General features: G+C 37.3%; 1 protein-coding gene across 5 annotated transcripts in view; it reads right to left on the minus strand.

Moving 5' to 3' along the window:
* Positions 1-10,125: 10,125 nt before the first annotated feature.
* LOC5570016 (N-lysine methyltransferase KMT5A-B) overlaps positions 10,126-17,248 on the minus strand; it is a 54,026-nt gene continuing 46,903 nt past the window's right edge. For all 5 annotated transcript variants that reach the window (XM_021853284.1, XM_021853285.1, XM_021853286.1 and 2 more), the window contains exon 6: positions 10,126-16,444. In XM_021853284.1, coding sequence (XP_021708976.1) covers positions 16,234-16,444 — 211 coding nt within the window. In that variant the 3' untranslated portion in view covers positions 10,126-16,233. The remainder of the gene's footprint in view (positions 16,445-17,248) is intronic.

Below are 17,248 nucleotides of genomic sequence, written 5' to 3' on the forward strand. Positions count from 1 at the left end.
TGAGTTATTTCCGTTTGATCAAATAAGAAAAATATCACATTTTTTCGAATTTCTATATTTATCAAAATTTTTGCTGTGAATATTACAGGCGCATCACTAGTGCTAAAATTGAACTAGCATAGTCTCTAGTCAATGAGGGTTTATTCATAAGTTTCATAACGCCAAAAATGGGTATTTTTGCCTGATAACATTTTTTGTGTTTATTTAAAGTTTGTATGAGCTGTAACATCCAAAGGACACACCCCGTGCGTTATGAAACTTGTTTGAGCCCTTTGGTCAACAGAAAAGAGCATTGATGATAACCTTTACAGTACTGGGTGCCGATATCGAAGTTTCGTTTGGTCGATTTTAATGAGATTTTCAGGAAAAATCATAAATGAGTTATATTTGTGAGTCATGCATTAAGCATTTTGAATTCAGTGATAATTCCGGACTTAGGTCTGAATTTGTAGGGGTACCTAGGGTATTTCAAAATATAAATTATGGGGAAATGCAAGAAACCACAAAAAATTAAGAATCGATGGAACATTGATCTATTTGATAGAATACATCTCCTGTTTCAGGTTAGAAGCTATTGTGGACAATTCAGGAACATGGTCACCGGACTAGTCAACTCTCCCTTCCTCGATATCGAGTAGGGTAGATGTACCAATAGTGGAGGTACTAAGCACGATTAAACTTCATTTAACCGCCTCAATTCAAGAAGTGCAATTAATGTACATATTAATGTTGTAACGGGAAGTAACGACCATTTACTTAATGAGAAAAATAATTTCATCGCAGTAATCCACGGCATGTCAGTGAAAAATAATACCTCCACTATTGGTACACTGTTCCTTTAGTTGCGGTATAATTTTAATTTGTGTTCCTATAGTTGCGGTGTCCGTTGTTTTCTTATGGGATCCTCCACTATAGGAACACTTTACCGCAACTATTGGTACAAGCAAGAACAGTTTCAGCAATTTTAGTGATATTTAATCGGTTTTGAAGGAATTTGAACGCTCTTTTCAACTATTCCGTATATCAACAAACCAATACGTCGATTAGCAGTGTCGCTTCTGTGGTTAATGTAATGAAATCAGTGAATACGGCAGTACCGCAACTATAGGAACACCCACAACTAAGGGAACCTAAGATAATCATAGTAAAAGTTGGTTTTCATGGCTACTCCGATGATCTCTAGGATCGAAGTAGCACTGATTTTGTGTTCTGTAAATTGATACCTCCTTAACTCAATGGTCCCTTCAAAATCGAGTAATGGAGAGTATATAGTCAACTCGAACTGTATTACTGCGCTGTTGAACGCAATTTTTACATCCAGAAGCTGTGCTACGTTCTATTAATGTCACTTCTTCATCTTTTTCTTCACATCCAACGTGACAACAGCGCAGTAACGGATGCCGCCTCTTTTATGCTCGATTGCTACCTCAGCTTTCTGAACGACCGAGTGGATTTACCTTACTGAATTAATCAAACTGGTTGATGGACAGACCGTCCAAGCCTCTCCAGTAACTTGCCCGTCGTATTATGCGTGGCGCAAAAAATTCTCGCGCCAACGATCTTAAAAAAAAAACGCTTGTAGATCGTCGCATGCATTTAAATTCGTTTTGGTGTCTTCTGCGCGTTCATGCCTTGGACAATCACGAATAATCGCGCAGAAGAAACCAAAACGATTTTAGGTGCATGCGACGATTGTATGTAATTGTATCACGACATGTTAGTTTTTGGACAATATCCAGCCCTGGAACATATTCTTGTACACTATTTTTGATATTTACCTCAAGGCTTTTAAGTGAAAATGATGATTGACTGTTGAACGCTGAAACCCAACGCAATTTATCAGCTGTCGGTCCGTCGAGCAAGAAAAGCTATATTCACACATATTTTGTAAATTATTTCATAACCACATAAATTTGATTCATATAATGAGACAAAACATAATAGATTTTGTTTCAATCAATATCGCGCCTAGTACATATGTATCGTGCATTCATACGCATGTATGGCGTTGTCGCTATCTCTTCCAAACGCAGACGTCGTGACGCCAGTTGCGCGCGCTTTCTCGATTCTCGCAAACCGCGCCATGGGCAATTTCTCTCTCGGGTGCACAAAGTGGAGTGCACCGGATTTTACCTATAAAACGCTACTGTTGGTCTAGAAATGCCAATACAAATGCACATTCCTGCTGTGTTCATACACGCAAAAGAGAGAGTACACGGCTGAACTGGATATTCTTTGGAATATAATGGAGAGACGCATGACAGTTTGTCTTGTTTGCTTTGCTGTTTTCGCTTGCTGGTTGAGCGAGCCCATGGGAGGGAAAATCAAACGGTGGGGACTTTGCTTGTTCACTGAGGGCGATGCACCAATTAGGCAAGGAACATTTCCAAGCAACAACACATTATGAATGGTGCATTAGAGTGATGCAAATTTTGAAATTTTCCCTCCCCTATGCTCAATCGATTTATATTATGGTAAATAGCATCCTCCCAAAGTTAGAAATGATTCGGAATAAATTTGACTGTGCACACGCCATTTGAAGTTTATATGGAGATTATTTTGGAAATCGACAACCTTTTGTGTTCAGCCCTCTATCGGTTCGTCATAATATTTTATGTAAAAGTGAACCAACTCTTCTCATATGAAATCCTTAGCTACAACCTTGCCGAAGACCGCATTTTGATTGGACGTCAGGATAAATTGCTATTCATGATCATAAACTAGGTTTGCATTTTGCATGCTTAACCAACTGCTCGGTAGGTGGTTAAGCATGCAGTGGTGCTCCTAACGGATAGAATTGATCAAAGTAATCCAGGCTACAATGTTCTACAGTAAAAAAGCAGTGTTGCTCTGAAAGTAATTGAATGATCATCTCAGAATGATTTAGACTTTGGAACTACAAATAACAAATAATCCTTATGTCCCATCAAAATGTGGTCTTCAACAAAGTTGTAGCTGGGAAGATTTCACACCAGTAGAGTTTGTTCACTTTTCCATAGATTGTTAATACGAACAGTTAGAGGACTGAACACAAACGGTTTGCCTTTTTTATAGGCGTGTGCACAACCAAATTTCTTCCAAATCATTTCAAATTTTGGGAGAACGATTTTCATTTTTTTTTTTTAATTCCTTTATTAGTATCATTCCAAACATTACATTCATTTCTTATATCTAGGTGTTCTGTGTTATTTGACAACACTATCATCCTAATTTGGTAAAACAAATTTAAGATTTTATTAACATTTTGTTAACAACATATTACATTTCATTTGCCGTAGCAGTTCAGTTTTTTTACAGGTGAGTTGATTTCACCTGCTTATAAGAGAAAAAAAAAAACGTTTTTAATATACTTAACCTAACTTAACCTAAACATATAACGCATTAATCGTGGCAATAGAAGATTGTAACGATTTTTGCCTGAAATTATTAATGATTGTATTTGACATTTGTTCCAATGTTTCAACATTGGATATTCTATGTAACTCATTGGTACTATACCAGGGAGGAAGCCTCAGAATCATTTTCAAAATTTTATTTTGAATTCTCTGCAGAGCTTTCTTCCTGGTATTACAACAGCTAGTCCATATTGGTACAGCATACAACATGGCTGGCCTGAAAATTTGTTTGAATATCAACAGCTTGCAAGACCAAGCTGAGGGTCGTGGGTTCGAATCCCACCGGTCGAGGATCTTTTCGGGTTGGAAATTTTCTCGACTTCCCAGGGCATAAAGTATCATCGTACCTGCCACACGATATACGCATGCAAAAATGGCCATTGGCATAGTAAGCTCTCAGTTAATAACTGTGGAAGTGGTCACAAGAACACTAAGCTGAGAAGCAGGCTCTGTCCCAGTGGGGACGTAATGCCAGAAAGAAGAAGAAGATCAACAGACAAAGTTTTGATTTTCTATTAATAAGGGGATAGAGACATTTTACATATTTATTACATTTGGCTTGAATGCCCTCAATGTGATTTTTGAAAGTTAAATTCTTATCTAGCATGAGCCCTAGATACTTAACTTCATCTGACCAATTTATTGGAACCCCTCTCATCGTGACAACATGTCTACTTGAAGGTTTCAAATAAAGAGCTTTTGGTTTATGTGGGAATATTATTAGTTGAGTTTTGGAAGCATTAGGAGAAATCTTCCATTTTTGTAAGTATGAAGAAAAAATATCCAAACTTTTTTGCAATCGACTACAGATGACACGCAGGCTTCGTCCTTTGGCGGAGAGGCCTGTGTCATCCGCAAACAAAGATTTTTGACATCCCTGAGGTAGCTCAGGTAAGTCAGATGTGAAAATATTGTATAATATTGGTCCCAAAATGCTGCCTTGAGGAACACCAGCTCTTACAGGAAGTCTTTCAGATCTGGAGTTCTGATAATTAACCTGAAGTGTACGATTTGACAGATAACTTTGAATTATTCTAACAATGTATGTTGGAAAATTAAAGTTTTTTAATTTTACAATCAAACCTTCATGCCAAACACTGTCGAATGCTTTTTCTATGTCTAGAAGAGCAAAACCAGTAGAATAGCCTTCAGATTTGTTGGAACGGATCAAATTTGTTACACGTAAAAGTTGATGAGTGGTCGAATGTCCATGGCGGAATCCGAACTGTTCATTGGCAAAAATTGAATTTTCGTTGATGTGGGCCATCATTCTGTTCAAAATAACCTTTTCAAAAAGTTTACTGATGGAGGAAAGCAAACTGATTGGACGATAGCTAGAAGCTTCTGCAGGATTTTTGTCCGGTTTTAAAATTGGAACAACCTTAGCATTTTTCCATTTGTCAGGAAAATATGCTAATTGAAAACATTTGTTAAATATATCAACTAAAAATGATAAGCTACTTTCTGGAAGTTTCTTGATGAGGATGTAAAAAATTCCATCATCGCCAGGAGCTTTCATGTTTTTTAATTTTTTAATAATAGTTCTCACTTCTTCCAAATCAGTCTCCCAGGCATTTTCGAAAACGTTCTCTTGATTGAGAATATTTTCGAACTCCTGAGTAACTTCATTTTCAATTGGACTAGTAAGTCCTAAATTAAAATTGTGCGCACTTTCAAACTGCATAGCAAGTTTTTGAGCTTTTTCGCAATTAGTTAGTAATAATTTGTTTTCCTCTTTCAATGTCGGTATTGGCTTCTGAGGTTTTTTCAAGATTTTCGATAATTTCCAAAAGGGCTTAGAGCCAGGGTCCAATTGAGAAATTTTATTTTCAAAATTTTTGTTTCTTAATTGAGCAAAACGTTTCTTGATTTCTTTCTGCAAATCCTGCCATATAATTTTCATAGCAGGATCGCGAGTGCGTTGAAATTGCCTTCTCCTCACGTTTTTAAGACGGATCAAGAGTTTAAGATCATCGTCTATAATCACGGATTCAAATTTTACTTCACATTTTGGAATTGCAATGCTCCGGGCTTCAACAATGGAATTTGTTAAAGTTTCAAGAGCATTGTCAATATCAGGTTTAGTTTCTAAAGAAATGTTAACATCAAGATTGGAGTCAACATACGTTTTATATATATTCCAGTCGGCTCGTAAATAATTGAAAGTGGAGCTGATAGGATTGAGAATCGCTTCTTGGGATATTTGAAATGTGACAGGGACATGATCAGAATCAAAATCAGCATGAGTAATCAGTTGGCTACAAAGATGACTAGAGTCGGTTAAGACCAAATCAATCGTAGATGGATTTCTAGAAGAGGAAAAACATGTGGGGCTATCAGGGTATTGAATTGAGAAATATCCTGAAGAGCACTCATCAAATAAAATTCTGCCGTTGGAATTACTTTGAGAATTATTCCATGACCGATGTTTGGCATTAAAGTCACCAATGACAAAAAATTTTGACTTATTGCGAGTCAATTTACGCAAGTCAGTTTGGAGCAAATTAACTTGCTGTCCAGAGCATTGAAAAGGCAAATAGGCAGCTATGAAAGTATATTTACCAAACTGTGTTTCAACAGAAACACCTAAAGTTTCAAAAACTTTAGTTTCAAATGATGAGAACAGTTGATGTTTTATACGCCTATGAATGATGATTGCAACTCCCCCACATGCCCCATCAAGTCGATCATTACGATAAACAAAAAAGTTAGGATCTCTTTTGAGTTTAGATCCAGGTTTTAAATACGTTTCGGTAATAACTGCTATATGCACGTTATTAACCGTAAGAAAATTAAACAGCTCGTCCTCTTTACCATTCAGAGAACGAGCATTCCAATTTAAAATATTTAAATTATTATTTGGATCCATTAGAAAAACGTAATCCAATAACTATTTGATTTGTAAATTTTACACCTACTTGGACTGCTTCAGTCATAGTGGTGGCTTTGAACATTGCATCAATCATTAGATTCAATTGTTCAGTTAGAAAATTAAAATCAGAGGCAGACATGTCATGTGATTTCCCATTGGAATTTCCGGTAGACGAAGAAGCGGAGTTACCTGTGGCGGTAGGGTTTTTTCCATTTGATTTGAAACAAGTAGAATGGGTACCCATGGATCGAACAGGGGAGGAGTTCGAATTTCCTGCTACGATATCGGCAAAGGATTTACCGTGGGTAGATACATTCGAAATAGAAAGATTCGAACGGCTACCCGACGGATTAAAATTAGTTTGTGAATGAGCATGATTATGATCTTCCTGATGGGTATGATTCATGATCAAGCGATCGTTAACTGAAAAATGAGCATTGTTCGATACTCTACCAGGCAAATTCCGGAAACGACCGTTATCGTAACGGATATTATCTTTCATCTGCCTGGCACGAGCAAGATGTGTGGATTTTACTCTGTAGCCAGAGTAAGGTGGTCCCACTTGGCGAAGATGGCTAGGAGGCCATCTTTAACTTGCTGGCCGTTTTGTTTACAAACATTACTGCCTGGTCTGGATAACGCTCAGACTGAAGCTAACCGTGCTGCCAATAGTGCGAACGAAATAGTTAAAAAGAGAGATAAAAGTAGAGTACGCTACGCGCAGATGCGGCTGCATTAGAATAATGTTTGACACCACTTTTTCTTCAACCAATCAGAAGTCATTACTGCCTGGCCCGCAAGATGCTGAAACTTGAACTAACCGTGCTGCCATAGGTGTGGACGAAATTGTAGAAAATAGAGAAAGAAGTATAGAGCACACATGGAGCAGATGCGACCATATTAGAATAATTATTGACAACACTGTTTTTCCAACCAATCAGAAGTCGATTGTCCGACTACCTGTCTCAGATGTTTGTAAACAAAACGGCCAGCCCTTCCTCACCTACCCTTCCTGGTTTTCTCCACAAAGTGAGCATAATGTATCACCTTAGGAGGAGCTGCAGCCGCCTTGGGCACGAGCCTCAATGACCTTTTTGCGTGAAGGACAATTCCAAAAATTGGACTTATGGTTAGCCCCGCAATTACAACATATGAATTTGGTGGTATCTTCCTTCACTGGACAGACGTCTTTGGCGTGAGAAGAACCTCCGCAAATCATGCATTTAGCATCCATGCGACAATTTTTTGTACCATGACCCCACTTTTGGCACCGACGGCACTGAGTGGGGTTCTGGTAATTTCCTCCAGGTTTCTGGAAATGTTCCCATGTCACACGGACATCAAACAAAAGTTTTGCTTTTTCTAAAGCTTTAATATTATTTAGTTCTTTTTTGTTAAAGTGAACTAAATAAAATTCTTGAGAAAGCCCTTTCTGAACAATGCCAGATTGGGTTCTCTTTTTCATAATGATTACTTGGACTGGGGAAAATCCAAGCAAATCATTTATTCCATTTTTGATCTCTTCAGGTGATTTATAGTCACTTGAGAGACCTTTCAAGACAACTTTGAACAAACGTTCAGTTTTGTCGTCATAAGTAAAAAATTTGTGCTTCTTCTCTTCAAGATGTCTGAGAAGAAGTTCGCGATCTTTAAGAGTTTCCGGCAAAACGCGACAGTCTCCTTTCTTTGCGATTTGGAAGGAAACCTTGATTCCCCTAATGGAGTTCAAGATCTCCTGCCTAAATCCCGCAAATTCGGAACAACTGACCACGATAGGCGGCACTCTTTGCTTCCTCACTTGAATCAAAGAGCCTGGGCTAGAGGCTGCATCGATTTGGTGTTCGGAAAATTTGTCTAGAGCATCGAACTGATTGCTCATTTCGATACAATTATTCATTTCACCCTTGGAAGAAAGTTCGCATTCCGGGGAAGCGTCCTTTCTTCCATTCTTGCCACGTGTCGTGACAGTTTTAAAACCCACTTTTTTGGAAGGAAGTAGTGAATTCAGAGATTCACCCTTCCTTTTGTTTGTTGTTGATACCATGTTTAATTAATAAACGAAAGAAGACGTGACCTTCGAAAGGTTTTTTCCCAAGACGGTGTCCAAGAAGGATTACCACCGCTAGCTTTCGCCAACGGGTCCAACGAAAAATCGAAGGCACGGGTCCAAACAAGGATCGTAAAGGGTAGTAGAAAAAATAGTACTGAAAAGTACTGTTTTAGTAGCACTGAAAAGTACCGTTTTTAATTTTAGCACTGAAAAGTACTGTTTTTATAGCACTGAAAAGTACTGTTTTATTGCTTTAGGTAGTTTTTATGAAAACTTCCAAGAGCAGAGAGAATTCGTGTACGCACAGCACGAAGGTACGATGCGCACTGTGAGAACGATTTTCATCATAATTGACACCGTTTAAGCATTTAAGGGAAGCAGAAAATGCAAAATTTGCATTAGTCTAATGGTGCATGTGCATGTATTGGAAATTATGATATATTTTTTATTAATTAGTTTGAAAATCTTAGACTGAGCAGTGCACCTTAGGACGAGACGCCACTGTTGACAATACAATTGATTTTAAAATTTCGGCCTTTTGTGGTAAATCCGTGTTAAAGTGCTATAAGCAAAATACTGGCTTTTCCCCGAAGTAATACCGTAAGAGGGTTCCGAGGAGAAAGGGTTCTGTGGCCAAGGGTAGAGTAAAGTGGGGAAAAAGTTCGAGTGGGGCAAGAGTTTCTTTTTGAGATTTCTAGCTCAATTCAAAACAAAACTAATAAATGTCATGGTTATTCGAATGCTATTCAAGAAAGAAAATTTCACTTCAAATTTCATAAAAATCGATTGAGATTTGGAAAAGTTATGGCCATTAGTTGTTTTTTGACGTAAATATTGTAATTTTTGATCAAACTTTCGTTGCATGAAACTAATTATAGATAAAATCTTTTTCTATGTTTTATGTAAGGGAGTTTCTGGGTCTATCATAAGGATGCTTTGAGGTGTATTAGTTTTTGCATAAATATGCGGAAACAATTATTGGCCCATAGTGTGGCAAAAGTTCGCCCATGTATAAACTCACGGAAAAAATGCAAATTGCCCGAAATCCACATATTATTTTCAAATTTCACGAAGTGTACCTGATCGTGCGAAAAGTGTTACAAAAATTTTACATTTTCACTTACTTTTGCGAAAAAACGCTATTTTTGGGTATATTCCAATTAACCCTATTTAGGGAAATTTTTTGACGAAAATTCAGTGTGTATTTTTCGGCAAACATAAGTTTACGGCTGGTATAGAGTATGTCTGGCATAAAAGTATCAATATTTTGTGTTTTAGCCAGTGAACTTTTGCCCCAAACTAGATTCGAACTCTTGCCCCATCGATGGGGCAACAGTGAGTTTAGGACAAACAATTTTGAAACTGTTATAACTAAAAATGGTTTAATATTTTGACACAAGTTTGTTCGGCGAAATAATAGCCAATATGCTTAAGGTTCACTGTATGGTGTTTTTTTGGTTTCAATTGCTATTGTTTTTCTGGTAACTTTGATTATACCACTAAGGTCGAACCTTTGCCCCACCTTACTCTAATGTCTGTGTATTCTGTACACCACATACGGAGCATGGGTTGGTTTTAGTGGGTTGTCGGATATGCGGTATTCCCACACTCTCTGAGTTATCTTCTCAGAGTCTGGACTGTCAGGTGTAGGTGTACAAGAAGCTCTTTACCCTACTGTTCCTATTCGCATAACAGTCCCATATTTCATGGAATTTCCCATATACATGGGACTGTTATGCGAATATAAGCATCCTAGCTTCCGTATAAATGATGTGATATTATTACTAGGCATGCAAACAACATTGATAGTTCATTCAAAATGTTTATTCAATAAAGTGTATAAATATACATCGATATTGTTTTACTGCGTTTAATTAATGTTGATATTCAATCTCTACGTTCTAACATGTTTCGCATTCAAATCAATGACCATAACAATGTATATTTCCTTCGCGTCAACAAAAGACTGTCTAACAATTACTCCTCTCGGCACAATGGTCGACCAACATAGAAACATGTAGACCCCATTCTCAGAATGCCGGTAGGTTTTTTGCTTTGTTTTATTTTTAGAACTTCATGTATTGTTCCACTTGTCTCCTTTACCCGATTCAACGGTACATGTTAAGCTTTGTTGCTTCCATCAACGTGTTCCTACTTCGTCAATGGTCAAATACAGTTTTGCACTTTCGTGACCTATCATCATCGTCATAACCATCATTTCATATCCGTTCGCTTTAGTACACACTGCAGGCAGTTTATTTGCGCATATCCGTATTCTCGCTTTGTAATCTAATTAATAGTTTCATAAAGAAATACTAGCTACTGAGGCGGTTTCAATCAAACACGAGATGCTCCTCTCTAATAATTGGGTAGTAAACATATTTTGCTGTGAATAGTTGCACAAGGGATACCTAGTGCTACTTATTCGAATGACCACCATCACGCAGCGTTTGTATAGAATAAGGAGGAAATGTTTGTCCTAGCAAACCTAGTCACTACGTTACGTGTTTTATATGTTAGTACTATCGGTGTTTTGCATTTAAGTATAGTTTTTGTGTTTGTTTGTATACACTTAACTGGTTTATCATTATAAATAGTATTGGTTAGTAACCTTTCATCTGTTCAAAATTCCTTTCGAATGGGAGTATACACGTTCATTCGCAAAACTAAATTAAAATGAGACGAAAAATCACTCAATCTATTACTATAAAATTAGTTTGGTATTGAACTTGTAATTTATCTACAATATACACCGTTCGGTGTATAACTGAACTAAATCAAGGTTTCTTATACCAGTAACGAATATCTTACTACCCTAAGGAAACTAAAGCCACTTAAAAGACTTATTTTAAATCAATCGTTTAACTTGATCTATGGGTTTAACTAACAGTGTCTCGGAGATATTCTCGTTTGCTTTTGAATAAATTATGTAGATGCATTGCTAACCGTACCCAAAATAAATTAAAAAAATATATATAGAATCAATTTTTCTTCTATCAAGTAGGTTTTCTACTTCATCTTACTATTGTACTATTATTATTGATTCATTTTCATACCAACTAATCATAGCATGGTGGGAAAGTGCCAAAACTCGGAATAATTTAAAATTGCATTAATAACGGGCACACCACGTTTGGATGGTTTTTAGCCGTTTTTTTCCACTTCCATGTCAGTCATTTGCAGCTACTCTATCAAAATAAGCACTATCAAACTTAATTCCACTACATTTCTGCAACACATTCAACGGACTCAAGTTCGCGGTTTTAAATAATTCGGGAACAAAATGGCAGTTTATTTACGATACGTTTCCTATCTTTTCGATCTGTTTAAACAAGATTTCTCGTTCTCTGGGTTGCCTACGAAATAACTCGTTAAAGCATCATTATCTTTGCATATCACTTATTCTTATTCTATATTTGCAGTTGCATATTATTAGTTAGGCTCTGCGGTGTCACAAGATGCAAGTGTTTTATGAAATCGAGATGTGTTGAAAATAATGCAAACACAAGATCTACTTTAGCTGGAGAGTTGGGAAGGTTAAAAAATCTACAACATTTGAAAGACTTTTGATATAAATAAAACCTGTTAGAAAAATAGCCAACAAAGATAAAAGACATTTTTATAAACTATCATAATGTACGAAGAAATAATCGAGAATAATAACAAACATTACTCCTTAATCCAGATTCCCAAATCGGGTTTTGTTAACGAACATTTTTCATGAGTGAATGTCATGTTGTGATAAGCGAGTCAATTATAAAGTAACGCTGTCACTATGCTGTGTTTTTGTGTGACAAACATGTTCCGCATCGATTGTCCCAACCTGAACACAATATGACAAGGATCGCTTACTCACTGCGCGCGTGAGCATTGTTATACATTATTGAAGAACAACCATAAAAACAATTTTGATTTTTTCGTTCATAAGAACAGATTGTTCACGATTCTAAAAACTTCGTGCTTGATTTTTGTCATTTTTGTTTAGCTTCTGTCCCAATTTGCAACGATGGCGCGGGTAATGTATTGCTGTTTAAGGTGATTATCAAACGAAGCCATACTTTGAATTTTCAAGTGCACAAGACGAGATAATCAGACAAAAGTTCGCGTTGAAAACCAATCAAATTACTTGCTTGCTGGTGGTGACCAATGGGATAGATTTTCTACGCGTAGCGCTGTTTCGTTCTCAAGTCTTGTGCTCTTGAAAATTTGAGGTGTGGTTTCGTTCTATAATCACCTTAAGTGTATAATTACTAATTTGATTCATTGGCTGTGATTGAACAATGTTGTCATATTTCGATTACATGAATGCGGATTGTTATATTATATCACAGAAATCGAAGATACACATACAGGCATAACATTCTACGAGAATACCTTAACCCGTATAGGCCTGAGTGAAAGCAAAAATACTAAATCCCTTACCACTCAGCGAATACTTAACGGATTCAAATAATTTTTTGTCAGTATACTGGCCCACATATCTAGTTGTCTAGAAATGGCCGAAGGAACTCGGGAATATTCCTGTCGCCGCAGTTATTGTGGTGGGTCACTGGGTCAAGTCGGGTAGAAAAATGCGATTTTTTGGGACATGCTAAGTTATCTTTATTTCTTTCCAATGGCATTAATTTTATTTTGCATAAATCATAAAGATCTGATGTTCAACATAATAAATTAAAAGTTTTGAACCGTTTAGAGTGTACCAGATGCAGCCACTCGGGCTTAATGTGCTGAAGAACAGGTTCTAGATTTGTTAGGTATTAAACCGTTTCAAATCTCTAAAGGTATAGATCAAACATAATAGCTCACTAAAATGCGTTCCCATAATCTTGACACAGATGGTTAGATACAAATGGTGCACTTTATCATAAATTTGAGGCATCCCGCGGGACCTGAAAATGGTCATTTGTATGATTGATCAAATGCAGTTGATATAATTATTCAATTTAATCGATTATCACAAGGTTTACGCTGATGCGTTTTTCTTAAAACTCCTTGATATAGTGGCCACATTATAGTTGATTCTGGAAATTATCTGTGGTTTGTAATTTGCCTACCTCCAGGGGCACAGAAGCACAAAACTCCTGTCACCCGACCTGACCCAGGGATCCATCGCAATAACTCCGGTTACATGAACATTCCCGAGATTCTTTGACCACTTTTATAAACTAGATATGTGTACGAGTATACTGACAAAAAATAATTTAAATCCGTTAAGTATTCGCTGAGCAGTGAGAGTTTTAGTATTTTTTCTTTCACTCAGGCCTATACGGGTTAAATAACAAGGCTTAGTTTTGGAGTTATGTGAAACAAAATCTATGCCAAATGGTATTGTTCTAAAATACGGCACTCCCTACTTTAGTAACTTTTTATCGAAAACCGTACTAAGGGGTAGCTCATATGTTTGATAATTGATCGTTTGGCTACCCCAAACATTAAGGTTTTCTTGTGATTGAATACCATCAGAAGCAACACGCTGCTGCTGTGTACAAGAAGCAAAGTTTTTTTAAAGAGTTGTACCTATTATTACAACATTGCGACCATTGAAGTATTAACGAGAAACATAACCGTCATTGTTGTAAAAAAAACAGTTTTCTCGTTCGCTGTTTTTGATCTGGATAGCAAGAAACAAATCTGTATGGCCATTTATTTGTTTTTGAACGATAAAACTAGATTTAAAGTTTTGATGACTGAATGATGGATTCCTAAAACTTGACATTATTTCTGCTAATGCTAATACTATTCAGAAAAAAAAATTTAGCCGATTTTTTTTTCAATCACGGAAATGAAGCCAAAACAACCATAACGATAAACGCACAGTTATTCTGTCTGTATTAGTAAGCGACTGGGTGCGAGACTCGCCGGTCGATATTTTTTTGATCAAATGGTAAAGAAAGCTCTCAGTTAATAATTGTGGAAGTGATCATAAGAACTATAAATTGGGAATCAAACTCTGTAGCGGTGGATACGTTACATAAGAACAAAGAAGAAGATTAAGGTGATAGAAAGGTGGTATCAGCACTTCAATAAACCTGAATGATGCTGACTGCTGACCAACCAGCCCCCACGTTGAGCGAGATTGAGAATGCCAATGCTGAACTCATCAAGGTGCGCCCGAAGATTAGAAAATGATGTATGCTGCACACGTATTAATTACGAGTTATATCAAATGTATAGAGAAGCGAATATTATGACCCGTGTAAAGTACGGCAGTTTTCAGTGGGCTAGTAACTTAGTACGAAAGCAATGAAAATAATATTCGGCGAATGGTGTCTAGGAGATGGGGTAGAGTGAAACCACACCTCTTTACGTTGCAAATAGAATCCAGCATACGGTAACGGCGCTGGAGCTCGATTTTGAAGACTAAGAATTTCTTGGATACTGCTACACATCCTCTAAACTTCACTAGAGAAGGTCATAATGAAACAATATTGCGTCTAAGATATCATGATGCATTTTAAGATTCTCTTTCCACTCCACGATGGAAACACTTAATTGTAGTTGGCCCGTGAGCGTGTGGGAATCCGTGTGGGGCCTGTGCTTATTTGCTATTTATTTATTCGAAACACATCAACAGGCATTCTAAAGCTATCAGTACACGCTTTGCCGAATGTGCAAATATTTGGCTAGGCATAAACCAACAGACCAACATTGGTTTCAACACTGACAAAATCTTTGAGTTGTCAAACATTTGTTTGGGTCTGTATCAATCCAAGCCCAATATTTGCTATAGTGTTCTGATAGCTTAAGAGTGGAGTGAGGCGAGAAATCTCGGTCTCACACGTGACCAAACTCGACTCGAATGAGAGACGTCCAGAATAAAATGTCTCGTCGTTCCACCGGACGCTATATGCACGTTCGAGTCGAGGGTTAGAACTTAATTGTCACCTTGTTGAGATCGATATTTCTCACTTCACTGGTGAGCTCTCCCCTGATAAGTGACAAAACTCGACTGAGAGGAGTAATCGTTTGAGCGTTCTTCATTCGAGTCGATATTACTTTTTCTTACCTTTATTCCACTCGTAGAATAAACTCATGATTTGATAGACGCCAATGTCAGTCAAATACGTGCAAGTCAACTTTTTTTCATTGACTTTGCAGCATAAGTACAAGCACAATCAAGGTTCGAATCCCGGTTCGGTCCAAGAAAACTTGATTCCCCCGCCCCCCATTGTGCTTGCCGCACAATATACAAAATGCAAAAAATAGCCAATTGATGCAGAAAATTCTCAGTTAACAATAGTGAAAGTACGTATTGAACACTTAACTGGTCATTTGAATTGTGTTAAGGCTGCATTCCATCTATTTTCTTGGGGACTTTGTAGGTATGGCATTGAAAGAGCTGCCCTTGAGCAACTTAGTTTTTGACATATGATGAGATTGCTAATGCATTGATGTTGGAAGATTCATCCTGTTTTATTATTGTGTTTAAAGTATGATATTTTTTATCTATTATCACAAACGCAGCAAAGCATATGGAAAAAGTAAAAGGAAAATGAAAAAATGACACATAATTTAGCCATAGCTAGACATTCACTGTAAAAATCAAGTGTTTGCATTCCAACAAATCAAAGAGCATTATGCATTTTTTTTTTCTGTAAAATGGATTAATTTGATGATCTGTACTGTCTTTAGCATCACTGTCTGCTTAGAATTAAATTATTTACAGTGCACGAGATAAAGTAGTTGTTTGTTTCGTTTCCCAAGAGTATCCCTGCTAGCATGTGGACTATTGTTTTCGTACCATAATTGGGAATTGAAAGGAACATCAAAATGCTTACAGTATTTCGCTGTTTCCTGCTCATTCATCATTTCAGCACAAAACTATATGGCGGGTGGTTGGCTCTGAAATATGGTTTTGCTCGATTTGAATAGGAAAAAGCTTTATAGGGTTGCCTACGACCGGTAGGGGCACGTCTCTAGAACGCCAACCAGGGATGGTGCTGCAAAGCTTCCTTAGAACGATCACCGTAGTCGTAAGTCACTTCCACGCCTTCCGCAATATCTTCTTTGGCTATTAACACTAGGTGAGGTCGGTTATTCAGGGAAACCGTTTTGGTCATAAGATTGCCGTTCCTAGAGTGATTAACGAGTCGCCCTAGTTTTCCACTCTCGGCGGTGGCGTCGATGCTGAAATTGAAACAATAGAATATAGTTAGAGACATATATTTTCCATGACCTGTAAGGTTGAAGTGAAGCTGAAAATCAAAACGATCATATTCTGGTTGTTTTTGCCCTATCCATCGTGTGTAGATATAATGAGAAATATAATTATCTATACCGCAGACAAACAGAGGTAACAATTGAATAATATAGCGTAGAGAACTGTTAGTCACCAGGTAACTACTAAGAACGCGTAGTCCCTTTTTCGCCAAATCTGGCATATAGTGCTAATATAAAACTATATAATGATTTAAAAGCCCTCTACTAGCAATCTATCGCCGAGCGTTATGAGCGTTATGTGATTAGTTATTAGTGGAATGGGAGGTGTCCCAGCCGGGAGCAGCGGACTGTAAACGCTTACAAATTCGAAACGTTTCGGGTCTTCGAGAACACATCAAACACGCGACTAATTTTCACGAGCTATGGTATACTACTATTTTTTTGAACAACGAGTCAGTTTAGCAAAAGTGGAATAAAAATAAGAACAAAAACAATCGTCGCTAACATCAAGAGAAAGAGAATAGGGGTGTTCAAAATTCAACCAACAGGAGGATCTTTTTCGATTTGTCCTAATCATTCGATTGTGGCGCAGTTTACCTACGACAAAAGCACTGCGTTGATGCTGTGTGCGAAAAGCGAGATTTTTTTCACCTGTTTTGTACAAATTACAACAGCGCGACTGCTGAAGTGTTCAATAATTTTCAACAAGGCACATGACGTGCTTATTTGTGATAGATAATCCAAAGAATTGGCATTCTGCTTCTTCTTTAT

This window comes from Aedes aegypti, chromosome 3 (assembly GCF_002204515.2).
Source record: "Aedes aegypti strain LVP_AGWG chromosome 3, AaegL5.0 Primary Assembly, whole genome shotgun sequence".
In the NCBI taxonomy this organism is placed as follows: domain Eukaryota; kingdom Metazoa; phylum Arthropoda; class Insecta; order Diptera; family Culicidae; genus Aedes; species Aedes aegypti.